This window comes from Staurois parvus, unplaced genomic scaffold (assembly GCF_062004578.1).
Source record: "Staurois parvus isolate SC_StPar_1 unplaced genomic scaffold, SC_StPar_1.0 ptg000448l, whole genome shotgun sequence".
Taxonomy (NCBI): Eukaryota; Metazoa; Chordata; class Amphibia; order Anura; family Ranidae; genus Staurois; species Staurois parvus.
In genome coordinates this window covers 2632501-2650088 of record NW_028318244.1, presented here as the reverse complement: position 1 = coordinate 2650088, position 17588 = coordinate 2632501, and the positions used below count along the sequence as shown (strand labels likewise).

The 17588-nt window shown below is 47.4% G+C and overlaps 1 protein-coding gene across 2 annotated transcripts in view; it reads right to left on the bottom strand.

Annotated features, from left to right (window-relative positions):
- Nucleotides 1-17588, bottom strand: part of FZD3 (frizzled class receptor 3) — a 118508-nt gene that overhangs the window by 77629 nt on the left and 23291 nt on the right. For both annotated transcript variants that reach the window (XM_089688178.1, XM_089688179.1), the window contains exon 2: nt 13947-14402. In XM_089688178.1, coding sequence (XP_089544304.1) covers nt 13947-14150 — 204 coding nt within the window. In that variant the 5' untranslated portion in view covers nt 14151-14402. The remainder of the gene's footprint in view (nt 1-13946; nt 14403-17588) is intronic.

Sequence of the window (17588 nt, the reverse complement as noted above, 5' to 3'; positions counted from 1 at the left end):
CACTTCCCAGTGCGGGTTTTCTGATAGTGAAAACAGCGGTCCATGCCTAAGTATAATATGTTGAAAAGTCCACTTGAAGTCTCTATTTGAAGGCCATGTGACCTGATCAAGGACCTAACATTAATGGCTTAAAAAGATCTTGTTATTTAAACTTGAAAATGTAAACCATTCTGCCAGCGAAAAAAGCCATGGAATAATTAATACTAATGCAGCACTGTTGAACTCTTCTGTAATCATGAGATAGCACTGGCTGAAAATTCTTCTTCAACTAATACTTCAAGTCCCCCTCTGTGTGCTGTGATTCTTTCCACCAACCCCCCACATCACTATAGAACACAGTAGTGATGTAGTAGCTGGTGGATGGAACCACTGCACACAGAGGGGGACCCAGAATCCAACTGTAATGTGTCGTCCACCTCAAAATGTTTCTTTTTTCCCACAGGGCATATTTTAGTATTTTATTAAACAAATGGTTAGCATAATGCCCTTTCCAATACAGCCACTAACAGCATGGAGTCTGCATGTTCTCCGTGTTTTTCCACCATCCCAAAAACAGGCTGGAAGGTCGCCTGGACTGTCCAATCACCACCCTACAGTATATCAATGGTCATCTTTGGTGACCTTACAGCATTGAAGCTCCTGGCTGAATTTCTAAGTTTGCATAGAGTTTATATATATATTTTTCCTCCATGTATTGGTGGGTTTCATCATAGCATTAGCATTTCCTCACGTAGTCAGAACAAAAAAATTATATGGAGAGTATTGGCTTCAATCTAAATTGACCTTTGTGGGGTCTATGATATTATCTGAATGGGGTTTGTATATTCTCCCCAGCTAGGGTACTCGGTGGTTACTCCAGTTTCCTCCCGCTATCCCCAGCAGGGGGGCTTGGTCCTGTTCCCCATGGCCAACCAATCTCCCATGGCCAAGCTTGTCCCCCATGGCCAGCCTGTCCCCCATTGCCAGCCTGTCCCTCATTGCCACAGTTGGCCATGGGGGACAGCCTGGCCACAGTTAACCATGGGAGACAGGTTGGTCATGGGGGACAACTGGCCATAGTAGACAGGCTGGTCATGGTTGGCAATTAGAGACACGGTGGCCAGGGTTAGCCACGGAGTCTGCATGTTCTCCGTGTGTTTCCACAATCCCAAAAACAGGCTAACCCTGGCCACTGTGTCTCTAATTGCCAACCATGACCAGCCTGTCTACTATGGCCAGTTGTCCCCCATGGCCAACCTGTCTCCCATGGTTAACTGTGGCCAGGCTGTCCCCCATGGCCAACTGTGGCCAGCCTGTTTACCATGGCAACTGTGGCCAGCCTATCCCCCCATGGCCAGCTTATCCCAAAGGTCAACCTGTTTCTTGTGGCCTACCATGGCGAGCTTGTCTACCCTGGCCAACCTATCTCCCATGGCCAAGCTTGTCCCCCGTGGTCAGCCTGTCCACCATGGCCAGCCCTGTCCAGCCTGCCTCCCATGGCTAACCCTGGCCACTGTGTCTCTGATTGCCAACCATGACCAGCCTGTCTACTATGGCCAGCCTATCCCCCATGGCCAGCTTATCCCAATGGCCAACCTGTTTCTCATGGCCTACCATGGCAAGCTTGTCTATTCTGGCCAACCATGGCTAGCGTGTCTCCCATGGCCAGCTTGTCCTCCATGGCCAACCTATGGCCAACTTGTCCTCCATGGCCAACCTATGGCCAGCTTAAACCCTTGCACTGGCACATACTGTACATACATACATACATACATACATACTAACTCACTAAAAGACAGCTACTACATTAGGAGAACAGACAGGATGGCTGCTGATACCACTTAACCATTCTAAAAACAGGTCTCGTCTTTCTCTTGGAAACAGTCAGTGGCAAGAAGAGCTTGACAAACCAGATCAAACAAAAGGTCTGGGAGGTTAAATGATATGTATGTTTTCTATGATAACCTTTATGGCTTGGTAAGGAGGCACTCTTTTGAAGGAGGGACTGTACAGCAGGTTTGTGTAGTATGGGGGAAAAAGCCTGGGGATGGTCCGGCCATAAATCAATTTCTGTACTGCTGCAAGGTCTGAGAGAGATGTCACAACGAGAGTTACCTCTGTCAATGATAGTCATTGCAACGCCACCAATATCAGCTCTGCCAATAGCAATATACAAGGAAGGACTGTATGTGAAGTATATTACCTCTGATGGGGTATGTGCAAATAGGAAAGCTCTTCAGATCAACTTTTAATTAAAATAGGGGGAAGAAAGCATATTCACAAAGCAGACATATCCGGAATCAGTTGCATAGCCAAGATTCGCAGCCCATTTGCCGACAGCTACCCTATGCTGAAGGGACCCACTTTCAAATATTCCTATGTACTGTACGTGAAAGCCAGCTGCCCTTTTTGGGTTAATGGTGTGCCTTCAGTGACATGGGGCCCTTCAGATTAGTTAGCAAACCCAACTAATGTCATCGCCATCCAACCAAATCAGGCCTCAGGTGGTACAGGGACTCGGTGACCCAGAACTTCCCATACTCCGGTGTTTGATGTGAATCGCTGGAACATGTCCATGCATCTAACACCTGAATAATCCCATCCTGCTCAAGAGCGTAAGACCACACTACCAAACCGTCTTTCCACATCCACCTCCCATGGAAGGCTCAGGACTCTTCCCCCTCCCACACCCAGCTATACATTCACCGAGACGCAGGTGCAGGATGCTTCAATTTCCTTCCATCTGTTTCTATAGATCTCCACCCCTAGGAACATCGAAGACATGAAACAGCCCCTAAACAGAAGGATACCATGAAGACGGGTTATCAAATCTTCTTTGTAGCCCTTCATTTAGGGCCCATTCAGACCTTGGTGTCGTGTGTTAAAGCACATGTGTTTTTTTTTCTGAGCATTACCATGCGTTTCACAAAGGCGGCCCATTTAAATGAATGGGCTGGCAAAGCAGCAGAGGGAAGCTTTCACACTAGATTATTGCACAGATGAAATACACAAAGCACACCAAGTAAGAATACACGTATCACTTGCATTTAGTCATTTCCTCATCCTGGAGTTTAGCTTCCACTATAGAAACAAAAAATTATGTCCAGCGGCCTGAACAATTTCCTCAGCATACACTTCAGATTTCGTGCAACTTGCTTGCTCATTGCCTGTACAGTGACTACATACTGCTAGAGATAATAATTCCTTGAACTGGTGATAAATGTAGGGAAGTTGTTCTCAATCACCAGTTCATGGCCCACTTCTGGGCTGCAGCCTCCCTTCTACTCCAGCCTCCAACCAGCTGATGATCCCCTAACCTCCCTCAGTGCTTCACAGCTCCCATAGCGGCCAGCAGTTTCCCTCAACGTCCCACATTGTCCCCTAAGAGCCCTAAGCCCCCACAGTGCCCCCAACCTCCCACAGTGTCTCCCAGCCCCCTGCACTGCCCCCTAGCTTGCTGCAGAGCCTCCAGCCCCTCACAACATCCACAGCCTCCATCGGTGTCCCACAATGCCCCCTAACCCATGCAGTGCACTCCACTCTCCTAGAGACACCTCCAGCCCCCACAGTACCCCCAGCCTTCAACAGTATCCTACAATTCTCCTCCCCCATCCCTGTAATGCACTCCAGTCTCCTGGGAAGACCTCTAGCACCCCAAAGTGCCTCCAGCCTCCAACAATGTCCCATAATGCCCCCCAACCCCTGCAGTGCACTTCAGTCTTCTAGAGAGACCTTCATTCCCCGTAGCAGTCACAGTCTCCAACGGTATCCTGCAATCCCCACCCCCAGTTCCTGTAGTGCACCCCAGTCTCCAGGGGAGACCTCCAGAATCCCCCTCCCCCACAGTTAACCCTGCCCCCAACAGTGTCCCACAATGCCCTTCAGCACCCCACAATACCCCCAGCCTTCAACCGTATCCTACAATTCTCCTCCCCCATCCCTGTAATGCTCTCCAGTGTACTGGGAAGACCTCTGGCACCCCAGAGTGCCTCCAGCCTCCAACAATGTCCCATAATGCCCCCAACCCCTGCAGTGCACTTCAGTCTTCTAGAGAGACCTCCAGTCCCCGTAGCACTCCCAACCTCCAACGGTATCCTACAATCCCCACCCCCAGTCCCTCTAGTGCACCCCAGTCTAAAAGGGGAGACCTCCAGAACCCCCCCACAGTTCCCCCTGCCCCCAACAGTGTCCAACAATGCCCCCCAGTCCCTGAAATGCACTCCAGTCAGGTGGAGAGACTCTGTATAGTGGGTATTCTTCCTATTAACAAGAAATGTAAAAGGACATTCTTCCCAATTTTTCTTTATTAAAAGTCTCGCAATCAATAAACATAAAATATTATACAGAATATAAAAAAATTATATATATTTACAGCAAAACGAAAATAAACATAGCAAAATCTGCCGTCAGACAAAAGCAAACGTCTCAGAAATGAACATGACATAATTGGGGAAATAAAACGTACTACCACTCACATCACTACACCATACATCAAACCTGTGAGGTCAAGAAACCACCCCGCCCCCCTTATGCATGCAGCCCTTCTTCAAAAAAGATCTTAATCAACAAAAACTACGGGAGTGAAAAGAACAGCATAAGGAAAGACCCCCTTACCCAGAGATGGACAGTTCACCAAAGGCAGGTCTGATATTCCTCCACGCCCTTATCCAGACCGCCCGAGGCTCCCTGCCCTTCTCAAGACCCCGAATCTTCCCAACCTCACCCAGAATATCGTGCACCACCACCTCTACAGGGAGGACTTTCTTCCGGATGGTAATCTGACACCGTGCGTTCCATGTGAAGTAACGGACAACTATACTAACTAGAAAAAGTGTATCCAAATCAAAGTCCCAGTGAGCTGGGAATGCCCCGTACACCCACTCTGTATAACTCATGCGATAGAGAAAGGGGATGCCCAGAACCCTCCCCACCCTTTTATACACCTCTATGTTAAAGGGACACAGGAGCAGAAAGTGGTCCATAGACTCCACCTTACCAACACACTCTGCTCTAGGACAATCTCGATCATCCACAGGGCGGTGCTTCAGGTTCCCTCTCACATAGAGCCTTCCATGGAAAGCGAGCCAGGCTTGATCCCTAAACTTCAAAGGGATTCTCTCCAAGTTAATTAAACGCAATCCCTCCCTCATTACGGAGCCTGGGCAATCCTTTAAGGCCAGTGACACACTGAAAGCAGAAGCCAAAATCCTCTCCCCCAGAAGCTTCCTGGGAAGGGACCTGATATCCTCCACTGTCACCTGCCACTGCCGAAGTATTTTCAGACACGGGGCAACATAAGCCGGGAGCTTGCCATGTCGGACTCTCAGACTTTTCACTGGCCCGCCATCTTCCCAGCAATGCAGAAAAGGCCTAAACCAAGACTGAAAAATACCCACCCATCCCGGCGGGGTCTCTGCTAACATATTACCAAGATTGTACTTTAAAAAGAGCAAAGAAAAGAAAACTATCGGGTTGACCATTCCTAGGCCACCCTCCCGCCTGGACAGGTAAGTTACATTGCGTTTGATCAGGTTCAGCCTGTTTCCCCATAACAGTTGGAAAAAACAGCTGTAGACCCGTGCATAGAGAGATACTGGCAAGATACAGACGAAGCTGACATATAAAAAGATCGGGATCAGGTAAGTTTTGATCAAGTCAACCCTCTCTCTCAAGGAAAGCCTCCATCTCTTCCAGCTTGCTACTTTGGCATTGGCAGCTACCAACCTGCTTTCCCAGTTTCGATGACCATAGTCACCAGGACCAAATTTGATGCCCAAAATTTTAATTTCCTGCTGGGGCTCTGGGAAGGCATCCGGACGTTCGAAGCTTTCACCCTCCTCACCCATCCAGAAAACTTCACTCTTTTCATGGTTGACTTTAGAGCCAGAAGCCTCCGTGTACTGCTCTATCACAGAGACCACCTCCTGCGCCTCCTCAGTCCCAGAGATAATAACAGACACATCATCAGCATAGGCAACGACCTTCAAAGGCGGCACACCAGCAATGCCCAGAGGCACCCCGCACAACGATGCGCCCTCTAGCCTTCTTACAAAGGGGTCGATTGCGAAAGCATATAGCAGGGGGCTCAAAGGACATCCCTGGCGCACACCAGAGCCAACCTCAAAAGGCCGCCCAACCCAACCATTAACAAGTGGGAAGCTCTCAGCCCCTTTATATAATGTCTTCAGCCAATCTATAAACCTCCCCTGCAGGCCGTATCTACCAAGCAGCAACCACAGATATTCATGATTCACTCGATCAAAAGCTTTTGCCTGATCCAATGCCAGCAAGTACTTTCTCCATCCAGCAGCCCTGCATCGTTCCAAAGCCTCCCGGATAGCCAAAACTGCTGAAAAGGTACTTCTACCTTGGACCGAACAGTGCTGATGGCTGGACAACAAATCGCCTGCTACTGACGACAAGCGCCAAAAAAGAATCTTTGCCAAGATCTTTCTATCAACATTGAGAAGACTGATGGGGCGCCAGTTCTCAATCATTGAGGGGTCTTTACCTTTTGACAGAAGAATCACAGCGGATTGCCTCATGGAGGGAGGGAGCGAACCCTCTTCTAGACAGCTGTTAAAAACCTCCGCTAAAAAGGGAGCCAGAATGGACTTAAAACACTTGTAAAATTCAGCTGTCAATCCATCTGGCCCAGGCGATTTTTTGGTAGCCAGCTTGTCTATAGCATGAACTACCTCATCTGCTGAAATTGGTTCTGTCAAATTCATCAAAAGCAATGCACCATTTCCCAATCCTGGAGTAGAATCCAGAAAGCTTTCCATCCTGTCCCGGCTAAGGTCCTTTCTTCCCAGGAGGTCTGCATAATATGACCCAAAGATCTCCAAGATCCCTGATCTGGACTTTATCAGGGAACCTGTACTGTCTTTCAGGCCAATGACCGTCTTAATTGCTATGCCTTGCTTACAGTTCTGGTAAGGATCAGGTGAGTGATATTTCCCATAATCCCTCTCCAGAACCAAGGAGGCATGCCGGTCGTATTGACACTTCCTAAGAAGAAGCTTCACTTCAGAGATCTCCCCTGGATCTCCTCCATACGAGACAAGACGATCAAGCTTCCTCCGCAAATGCTGGTAGGCAATATACATACCAAGCTGCTTCTTCTTACTTATGGCCTTGAAAAGTCCAATCGCCCTTTGTTTCACAAGCTCCCACCACTCTGACTTAGTGCTTCAAAAGTCCAGAATAGAAACATGTGCCTGAAAAAAATCCTCAAAGGATTGTCTTACCTCTACATCTTCCAGGAGAGCCGAATTCAGTTTCCAGACACCCCTTCCCCTGGGTGGAGTGTCCGAGGCATTCAGAGTCACAGACAGCATACAGTGGTCAGAGAACTCCACCGCCTTCAACTCAGGAGCCGAGAAAGCAGAGTTCTCCTTCAAAAAAAACCTGTCTATCCTGCTCTGACTATTCCCTCTCTGAAATGTGAACCCCGTGCTGCCAGGGCAGTGCTTAATGTGCACATCTACCAGGCCTGCCTGTCTAACCAAATCTCTGAGAAAAACGCTATCATAACCCAGCCTGTCTATGGAGCCTCTCCTGTCTTCAGGCCTAATTATGGTGTTAAAGTCACCTCCAAAGACAACCTGCTGGGACGTAAAAAGGAAGGGCTTGATCTTTGTGAGGAGGCATTTCCTGCCCCATTTTGACTGGGGTCCATAGATATTGATCAGGCGCAGGTCCTGCCCCCTAACAGAGACGTCTAAGACCATGCATCTCCCCATTTCTACCTCAATTACCCGCCGGCAAGTTACCATATCGGTTTTAAAAAGGACCGCAACTCCGCTGCAAGGTTCAGCCGCAAGAGACCAAAAGGAGGGACCACATCTCCACTCCCTTTTTGCTAGATAGACATCGGCCAATGTATTGAGCCAGGTCTCTTGCAAAAATAAAATCTCAGCATCAAACTCGCTGAGCAAAAATAAGGCCGTATCACGAGCTCTTGCAGATTTAATGCTGGCGACATTAATGGTCACCACCTTTAACAGAGTGGAAACTGCCATCAGGATGATTGGGGTAGTCGTTTCTTAACCTCTACCACACTCTCATCACCCGAAACAGCTCTCTTCAGAGTATGCGACTCCCCCTCATCCATAGATGATAGAGAAATGGATATATCCGATACCATCTCATCACCTGACAAAACTGAAAAAGTATTGCCAAGAGGGACCCCTCCTGGATCTGATTCTGAGGAAGAGAGGACAGCTCTTCTCATCCTCCTCTTCTTCTTCTTCCTCTTCTCCTTCACCCTCTCCCACCCCTCATCAGCCGAATCCCCCCAGCAGGAGGTGAGACATGGGACATGGATACCCCTCCCTGAGCCCCATCGGCTCCACCCCCATCCGGCACCCCCACAACCTCCTGACCACGTTTGTGCTGACGGGGGACAGGTACCGGAGGTGGAGTAGGCCGAGAGGGAAGATCCACTAAACCAGCCCCCCCAGCAGCTTCCGCCAGTCTGGAGGATCTACGTACCATAGGAACAGGAGGGACAGACTCAGGGGTGACATTACCGGGGAAAACACAATCTGACACAACAGACGGAACAGACACAGGAGGGGCAACAACAGTTTCCTCCCTAGCATCAGCTGCCTCATCCTCTTTATCCAGCCTCTGCAGCTCAGCCTCCAGTCCTGGCAGGTTGTGTAGTGCCTCTGGGCACAGACTGTATGGATGACCCAGCTGCTGGCACAAATTACACCGAATCTCGGTGCATTCTTTGGCCAAATGGCCAAAATCCTGGCACAGTGAGCACTTCTTGATGGTGCAGGACGATGCAAAATGGCCTTTCTCTCCGCATTTGTTACAAACTTTAGGCTGACCTTGATAGAAAATGGTCAGCCTATCCCTCCCCAGAAAGGCTGAGCAGGGAAGATGCTGAACCACATTGCCCAGCACCCTCAATTGCACTGACACCGTCCAGGCCCCTGTCCATATCCTATGCTCATCCAGGACCTTCCGCAGTGGGGTGAGGACCTCACCATGTCGGCGTAGCCAAACTACTAAATCAGCCTCTGGTATAGATTCATTCCGGACCAGGATTGTCACCGATTTTATCAAAGGCTGTCTGGAAACAACCTTTGCCACCAAACCTTTCCACTGCTGAAGGCTCCTGCACCTCCAATATCTCTCCCAAAACAGGTCCAGGCCTTCAGGTTTTACAAATGACAAATCGTATTCATAGCTGCCTACTGGGCAGATCAATGCAAACACATCACAGGCTTTAAACCCCATCTCTAGAATCAACTCCGCCACCCTTCCCCTTACTGGTGGGTTCCCTTCCCCCTCCCACTTCAACTGTACAACATTCCTTCTCCTGACCCCACCAACCATCCCACCACCAAACCTCCCCAAATTGTGACCATTAGCATTCCCAACACTACCACCACCCCCCTTGGTGCGACTCCCCAAAACAGAGGCATAGCTCCCCCCAATCCTCCCAGCAGCAGAAATATTTGTGTGTCTGGGAGCGTCTGGTGCAACTCTAGCAGATACCGATTGCACAGATCCGGGATTGGATGGTGTATCCTCTCTCTGCTCAGCAGGGGGAGAAATGTAATTTTTAGTCTTATCAGCAATGTTAACCCCTTCACCTCCACCCACCACCAACACATCCATTGCTTTACCAGTCTCAACAGTCATAGACTTCACAGCAATGTCCGCACTCACTGCTGCAACCATAGAAGCTCCAGGAGTCATCTCTTGCTCCAAGAAAGGACACTCAGCCCAGGAGTGGATTCGATGTTCAGACACAGCAACAAGTGAGACATCCATGTGTGCTGTTTGCTCTCCATGTTGTGCAGTGTGCTGCTCCCCTCCCCCACCAGCATCAATCAGCTCTGGAGCACCTGGGAGCTCAGGTGAAACAGTCTCTCTGCAGGTGGCAGCCATCTTGCCTTTGGAGGGACTACTGGTCTCAGCAGGAACAGCAGCAACAATTTCCATCTGTGGGGTGCTTGGTGCAGGTTCACCCACATTCCCCTGATGGTATGGAGACCTCTCTGCCAGGGATTTTTCCTCCAGGTTGGATGAGGATTCCTCCACAGCAGGCTGCTTGCAGAGCTCCTCATCCGCAGTACTCACCACAGCAGGTGGGGCAGACATGCTGGAAGCAGCCATGTTGGTGTACTGGGATCTCTCCACCAGTCTTGGCTTTGCTGCTCTGAACCTCCTCTGTCCATCCTCAGGGACTTCTGCAGGGTCATCAGTGAAGGCAAACTTGTCTGCTCTCAGGGGTGACTCCATGTGCTGGATGAACCTCAAGGTTCCATACTCACCCTCAACCCCCTGGCTGGTTGCCACTGGTGATTCCACAGCCTGACATGGGGGGAGAGACGCTGATGTAGATGGAGCCGGGTCATCCATTACCTGAGGCTGCTGATCCACAGAGCTCACTGATGTCTGGCTGGCAAATCTCCTCTCATTATCAAACTTTTCTTTAAATGCTCCACTTCTTGTTTTCAGCTTTTCTAATAATAAAGATTGTCTCTTTACTTTATCCTCCATGTGCTGGAGCGCTGGCTTCATGCCCAATCTGTTCTTGCTCCAGGCCTGGCAGTATTTGGCTCTGAAGGATTTGTGTTCAGATTTTAACACAATAAGTTTCTCCTCAGCTCTTCCAATAGTCACCAATCTATCAGTAATCTTCTGCCTGAAGACATTGACATCCTCACCAGGGCTGGGACCCACAGTCAGGTCCTCCACCTCCTCCTCCTCACTAGGCCCGGTCTCATCAGGGGAATCCCTCCCAGGGCCTCCCCCTGGATCAGGCATGGTTCCTGGGCCAAGCTAGCAGGCAAGGCCCAGGCTTGAAAACGCTGGTTCTCAGGGAGAGCTCCTTCAGTGTGTCCTCCTCCTTCTCCCATTGACCACCAATGTACAGTTGCAAGAAAAAGTATGTGAACCCCTTGGGATTACGTGGAGTTTTGCATGAATTGGGCATAAAATGTGCTCTGAACGTCATCTAAGTCACAACAATAGAAGAACACAGTCTGCTGAACATAATACTACACAAACATTAGATGTTGCCATGGTTTAATTGCACATAACATGTAAACATTCACAGTGCAGAGAGGAAAAAGTATGTGAGGCCCTAGCTTAATGACTTCTCCCAGAGCTAATTGGAGCCAGGAGTGAGCCAACCTTGACTAAAAATAGTGTGATGATATTGGATGTGTTGCTGACAGCTGTCCTGCCCTTAAAAAACACACACCTGTTTTGGGTTTACTGGTTTCAAGAAGCACTGTCTGATGTGAACCATGCCTCACAGAAAAGAGCTCTCAGAAGACCTACGATCAAGAATTGTTGACTTGCAAGAAGCTGGAAAGGGTTACAAAAGTATCTCCAAAAGCCTTGATGTTCATGTGTCCACGGTAAGACAGACTGTGTACAAATGGAGAAAGTTTAGCACTGTTGCTACTCTCCCTAGGCGTGGTCGTCCTGTAAAAATGACTGCAAGAGCACAGTGCAGAATGCTGCATGAGGTAAAGAAGAATCCCAGAGTGTCAGCTAAAGACCTACAGAAATCTCTGGCACATGCTAACATTTTTGTTGACACATCTACAATAAGGAAAACACTAAACAAGAATGGAGTACATGGGAGGACACCACGGAGGAAGCCATTGCTGTCCAAAAAGAATATTGCAGCACGTTTGAAGTTTGCAAAAGAGCACCTGGATGTTCCACAGCACTACTGGCAAAATATACTGTGGACAGATGAAACCAAGATTGAGTTGTTTGGGAAGAACACACAACACTATGTGTGGAGAAAAAAAGGCACAGCACACCAACATCAAAACCTCATCCCCACTGTAAAACACGGTGGAGGGAGCATCATGGTTTGGGGCTGCTTTGCTGCCTCAGGGCCTGGACGAATTGTTGTCATTGATGGGAAAATGAATTCCAGAGTTTATCAAGACATTTTGCAGGAAAACGTACGACCATCTGTCCGCCAACTGAAGCTCTGCAGAGGATGGGTGATGCAACAGGACAATGACCCAAAGCATACAAGTAATTCAACAAAACAATGGCTGCAGCAGCACAGAATACGCCTTCTGGAGTGGCCCAGTCAGAGTCCTGACCTCAACCCGATTGAAATGCTGTGGCATGACCTTAAGAGAGCGATTCACACCAGACATCCCAAGAATATTGCTACACTGAAACAGTTTTGTGAAGAGGAGTGGTCCAAAATTACTCCAGATCGTTGTGCAGGTCTGATCTGCAACTACAGGAAACGTTTGGTTGAGGTTATTGCTGCCAAAGGAGGGTCAACCAGTTATTAAGTCCAAAGGTTCACATACTTTTTCCTCCCTGCACTGTGAATGTTTACATGTTATCTGCAATTAAACCATGGCAACATCTAATGTTTGTGTAGTATTATGTTCAGCAGACTGTGTTCTTCTATTGTTGTGACTTAGATGACGTTCAGAGCACATTTTATGCCCAATTCATGCAAAACTCCACGTAATCCCAAGGGGTTCACATACTTTTTCTTGCAACTGTAAGTACATTCTTTCCATTGACCTCCAATGCAAGGAGCGTTCTGCCCACTGATCACCAATGTAAGGAACATTCTTCCCACTGATCACCAATGTAAGGAACATTCTTCCCACTGATCACCAATGTAAGGAACATTCTTCCCGCTGATCACCAATGTAAGGAACATTCTTCCCACTGATCACCAATGTAAGGAACATTCTTCCCACTGATCACCAATGTAAGGAACATTCTTCCTACTGATCACCAATGTAAGGAACATTCTTCCCACTGACCACCAATATAAGGAGCGTTTTTCCCACTGATCACTAATGTAAGGAGCATTCTTCCCACTGATCACCAATGTAAGGAGCATTCTTCCCACTGATCACCAATGTAAGGAGCATTCTTCCCACTGATCACCAATGTAAGGAACATTCTTCCCACTGATCACCAATTTAAGGAGCATTCTTCCCACTGACCACCAATGTAAGGAACATTCTTCCAACCAATCACCAATGTAAGGAACATTCTTCCCACCGATCACCAATGTAAGGAACATTCTTCCCACTGATCACCAATGTAAGGAACATTCTTCCCACTGATCACCAATGTAAGGAACATTCTTCCCACTGATCACCAATGTAAAGGACATTCTTCCCACTGATCACCAATGTAAAGGACATTCTTCCCACTGATCACCAATGTAAGGAACATTCTTCCCACTGATTACCAATGTAAGGGGCATTCTTCTCACTGATCACCAATGTAAGGAACATTCTTCCCACTGATCACCAATGTAAGGAGCATTGTTCCCACTGATCACCTATGTAAGGAACATTCTTCCCACTGATCACCAATATAAGGAGCATTCTTCCCACTGATCACCAATGTAAGGATCATTCTTCCTATTGATCACCAATGTAAGGGACATTCTTCCCACCGACCTTCAATAAAAGGAACATTCTTCCCACTGATCATTAATGTAAGGAGCAATTTTCCCACTGACTACCAATGTAAGGAACACTCTTCCCAATGACCATTGTAAGTTAAATACTACCCACTGACCACCAATGTAAGGAACATTCTTCCCACCGATCACCAATGTAAGGAACATTCTTCCCACCGATCACCAATGTAAGTACATTCTTTTCGTTGACCACCAATGTAAGGGACATTCTTCCCACCGATCACCAATGTAAGGAACATTCTTCCCACCTATCACCAATGTAAGTACATTCTTTTCATTGACCACCAATGTAAGGAGCATTCTTCCCACTGACCTCCGTGTACCATGAGGTGTAGATATAGTAATTATTAGCAGGGGTTCCCTGAGGCCTGAAAGTTATTTCAAAGGTTTTCTTACATTAGAAAGATTGAGAAAGTCTGATTTAAAATACAGGTCCACTTTAAGTGTTACGAATCAACAAGACACAAGCAGGACATTTTCTTTGAAAAAGAAACAAACTCACCTCCATGGCGAGAGCTGCGGTCTGCTGGTCGTAGTGGTTGAGGAGATTGGGCATGAAGGTGGTATTGTACGGGAGGTCCTGACACATTCTTAGTGTAATGGGCTCACAAGCAAACAGGCTGTGTCCCATGGCTCCTTGGACAAGAACAAAAATCATCCAAAAGTAGTTGGAGTAGGCAGCCATGCTGGATCCATACGGAGCCATAGTGTCCTTTAAATCCTAGCTGTCCTCCACAGTCCCATGGATGGACGGCTCTTGTGACGGGGCTTCCAGTACGCATTGATCATAGAGGGATTTCCGACACATTCCCAGCGGTCAGAAGACTGGGAGCACTTGGTTTCCTTCTTAGTCGCAGGTTCATATTTCTCCCTTACGGATTCCCAGGTGCTAACCACACTCCCAAACCACAGTTTCCATGTTTCCTCCAGAGAAATAATATCCAGGAGTCTTCAAGAGCTGCGGAAAATAAGTACACAAGGTGAAAATTTGTTCTTCAAAAATTTGGATGAACAAGTAATGAATGATGCTGGCCACATTTGTAACAATTGTCCTTCATCGACCATCATGCTCAACCACAAACATTCAAAAAAGTTATCTACCACTCCCAACGCCCATTCACCTTCTTGGTCAGCTAGGTGCCCAAAGTCGGTGACACACTGTAAAATACTTTGTGTGAAGCTTTATTGTTCAAAACAAACAACACCATTTGAGACCTTCTTCTCTGACACGTTTCATCGAAATCAGGCGGAATCCCCAGGGGTAGCCCAATTTTGGGTGAAACGCACCAGTATGGAGCTTTGTGTTGCTTCACCTAACAGGAATCTATAAAGTGCCTCTGGAGCTATTCACAATGTACAGTAGAAGCTGCAGTAAGTCAGTCCCAGCTGGTGGACTTCCAGCATCATGTAACCCAGGGGTCTCCAAATATTCTAAGGCAGGGGTGGGCAACTGTGGCCCTCCAGCTGTTGTAGAACTACAATGAGGCATTGCAAAACTGACAGTTACAAACATGACTCCCAAAGGCAGAGGCATGATGGGACTTGTAGTTCACCAACAGCTGGAGGGCCACAGTTGCCCACCCTTGTTCTAAGGTAAGGGCCAGTTTATTGTCCTTCAGACTTTAGGGGGGGGGGAAGGACTGTGGCCACTGAGGTTAAAAAATGCCCCATCATTGGTTTTAATGGGAGAAATAGTGCCCCATTGATGGTGTCAGTAAACGGAATGGTGCCCCATCATTGGTGTCAGTTGGTAGAATAGCATCTCAAGAGCCACAAAATGGAAAGCAAAGGGCCACATCCAGCCCAAAGTCCCAGTTTGGAGATCACTGATCTAGTTCTTTACTCCCTGCTTGATTGTTCCTGAACCGCTCCTTTCATTCATTGGATCTCAGTTCTTTCAATCATAGAGGCTTAGTATCACATGCGGGCATTGACTGCATGCAACGACCTTGCCCAGAAATGCCCACTTCTCCAGACTTACACCCACCCATGAAGGCATTTTGATATTTGCATAACTCCTCCCACTGCTGAGGGCTTTGGAGAAGAACAAGGGGACAGGGTGCTGTCTTCAGGAAGCTATGTACAGCACCCTGCCGGCAGCTTGCACCAGTTATGATCTGCCTTCACTGCATAGAGAAGCAAAGAGACCCAGTGATGATATCACAAGGTCCAAAAATAAAGTATGTAATGAGAACATAAATGTTTCATTTAAAAATGTTGATGGGGGGGGGGACCAGGGAAGGCAAAATAAAAAAAAATTGGCTTGATATTTAACATTCACAGAACTATGCTTGTAAATGCATTCCATAAAAATAGGCTGGCAAAAGAAAGAGGAGCTTTGGAAATCCCGTAGGAAGGGGAGGGGAGCAGGATCTGCAATTATGTTTAATACCGGATTAGGTAGGTAAGCCGTTGGAAACAGGATGGAGAGACGGTAACTGTACAGGTCTATGGGAGGTGTTAATGGCAATGCACCAGGTACTGCTATCCATAGACATACACTGCCTGGGATTGCCAACCACCTCTGGATTCCAGCTCCTTGCTGGCTCCAATCTGTCCCTGGAAAATGCATTATCAACTGCATAAAACGCTTTTTTTATATATATTTTCATTTTTTTATTTTCACATCAGTGTTTATTAATTAGCGTTCATGTACACTGCAGCTGATAAACTCACGTTTAGGAGCTGTTCAGCGTTTTTTCAGCAGCCCCTGAACTCTCCCTAATGTTTTCCTATGTGTCCATGTACACATCGTCATTTATAGGCATCTGAGTTAACAGCAGGGGCGGACTGACAACTCATGGGGCCCCCGGGCAATAGGGGATCATAGGGCCCCTGTGTCCTTGCCCAAACTCAAAAAAGCCTATAAAAGAAAAAAAAAAAAAAAAAAGTACCAGGGGCATTACATGGGGCCTCCTACTGACCCCGGGCCCCCGATGCAGTGCCCGAGTGCTCGAATGGTCAGTCTGCCCCTGGCTAACAGTCGTCTTTTTGAACGCAGAAAACTTGCATTAAGCAGTAGATTTTTATCAGCGTTTCAAATGCAAAACGCTGGTAAATGTGCCTAAACACATTTTTAGGCGTTTGAAATTTTTTTTAACTCTTCCATATCCAGATGCTGTCCAGAGCCTTTTTTCATCATGAAAAATGCATGCAAATCGTTTCACCGGTACTCAAATGGACCCGGTACACCATACTTTGAGGTTTTGTATGAAAACAAATATGTTACACTGCTGCATTGATTTCTGCATAGAAATGAGCCGGAACACATCCAAACACCACAAAAAAACCTAATCTCAACAAATACTGCTCTCTCTGCTTCTGCTCTCTCTATTTCTCTCAAAATGTCTGAAATAGTTAATTTTTTACTGTTTTTAAGTACATTCTGGGCATTTTGGAAAGTTTGAGGTTATCTTAAAAAAAAACGCTTCTTAATGCAAACACTCATAAATGCTGGTATGCACATGTGGCTAAACTGACGTTTTTTAACCTACGTTTTCCAGCAGTCAGTTTCCATCATTCAGAAGTGTCCCGTGTACATGGAGCCTTATTGTCTTGTGGGCTTTAAACAAAGACATTCATTGTAAAATCTATTAAAGTAGACCTAGCATCACATACATTTCCATGTTAAGCCAGTAATGTGTTGTTTTAACACTTCCAGGTATTTATTACATCTCCAAGAGATCACAGTACTCCCCCTGACACTTGCCTTTCTCTCCAGAAGAACAGCACCATCTTTGTTTAGGCATCAATTAGGACTACTGTCTACTTCCTGGGCTGAGCTACTGGCACTGAGTCGACACAGTCATGTACTGTAAATCTTTGTGTCTATTTCGTTTTTGGCAGTGTTCACAAAATGTCTTACACAGATCGGCCCCTACTGCAGCTTGTCACCTAGTGACTTGCTACAATGTTACAATCAGGGGCGGACTGACAACTTATGGGGCCCCCGGGCAATAAGGGATTATGGGGCTCCTGTGTCCTTGCCCAAACTAAAAAAAGCCTATGAAAAAGGTACCAGGGGAATCTCATGGGGCCCCCTACTGACCCCGGCCCTCGGGCAGTGTCCGAGTTTCCAAATGGTCAGTCCGCCCCTGGTTACAATGTATAGTCTAAGTGATCACTGGGAGGAGAGGACCTGACA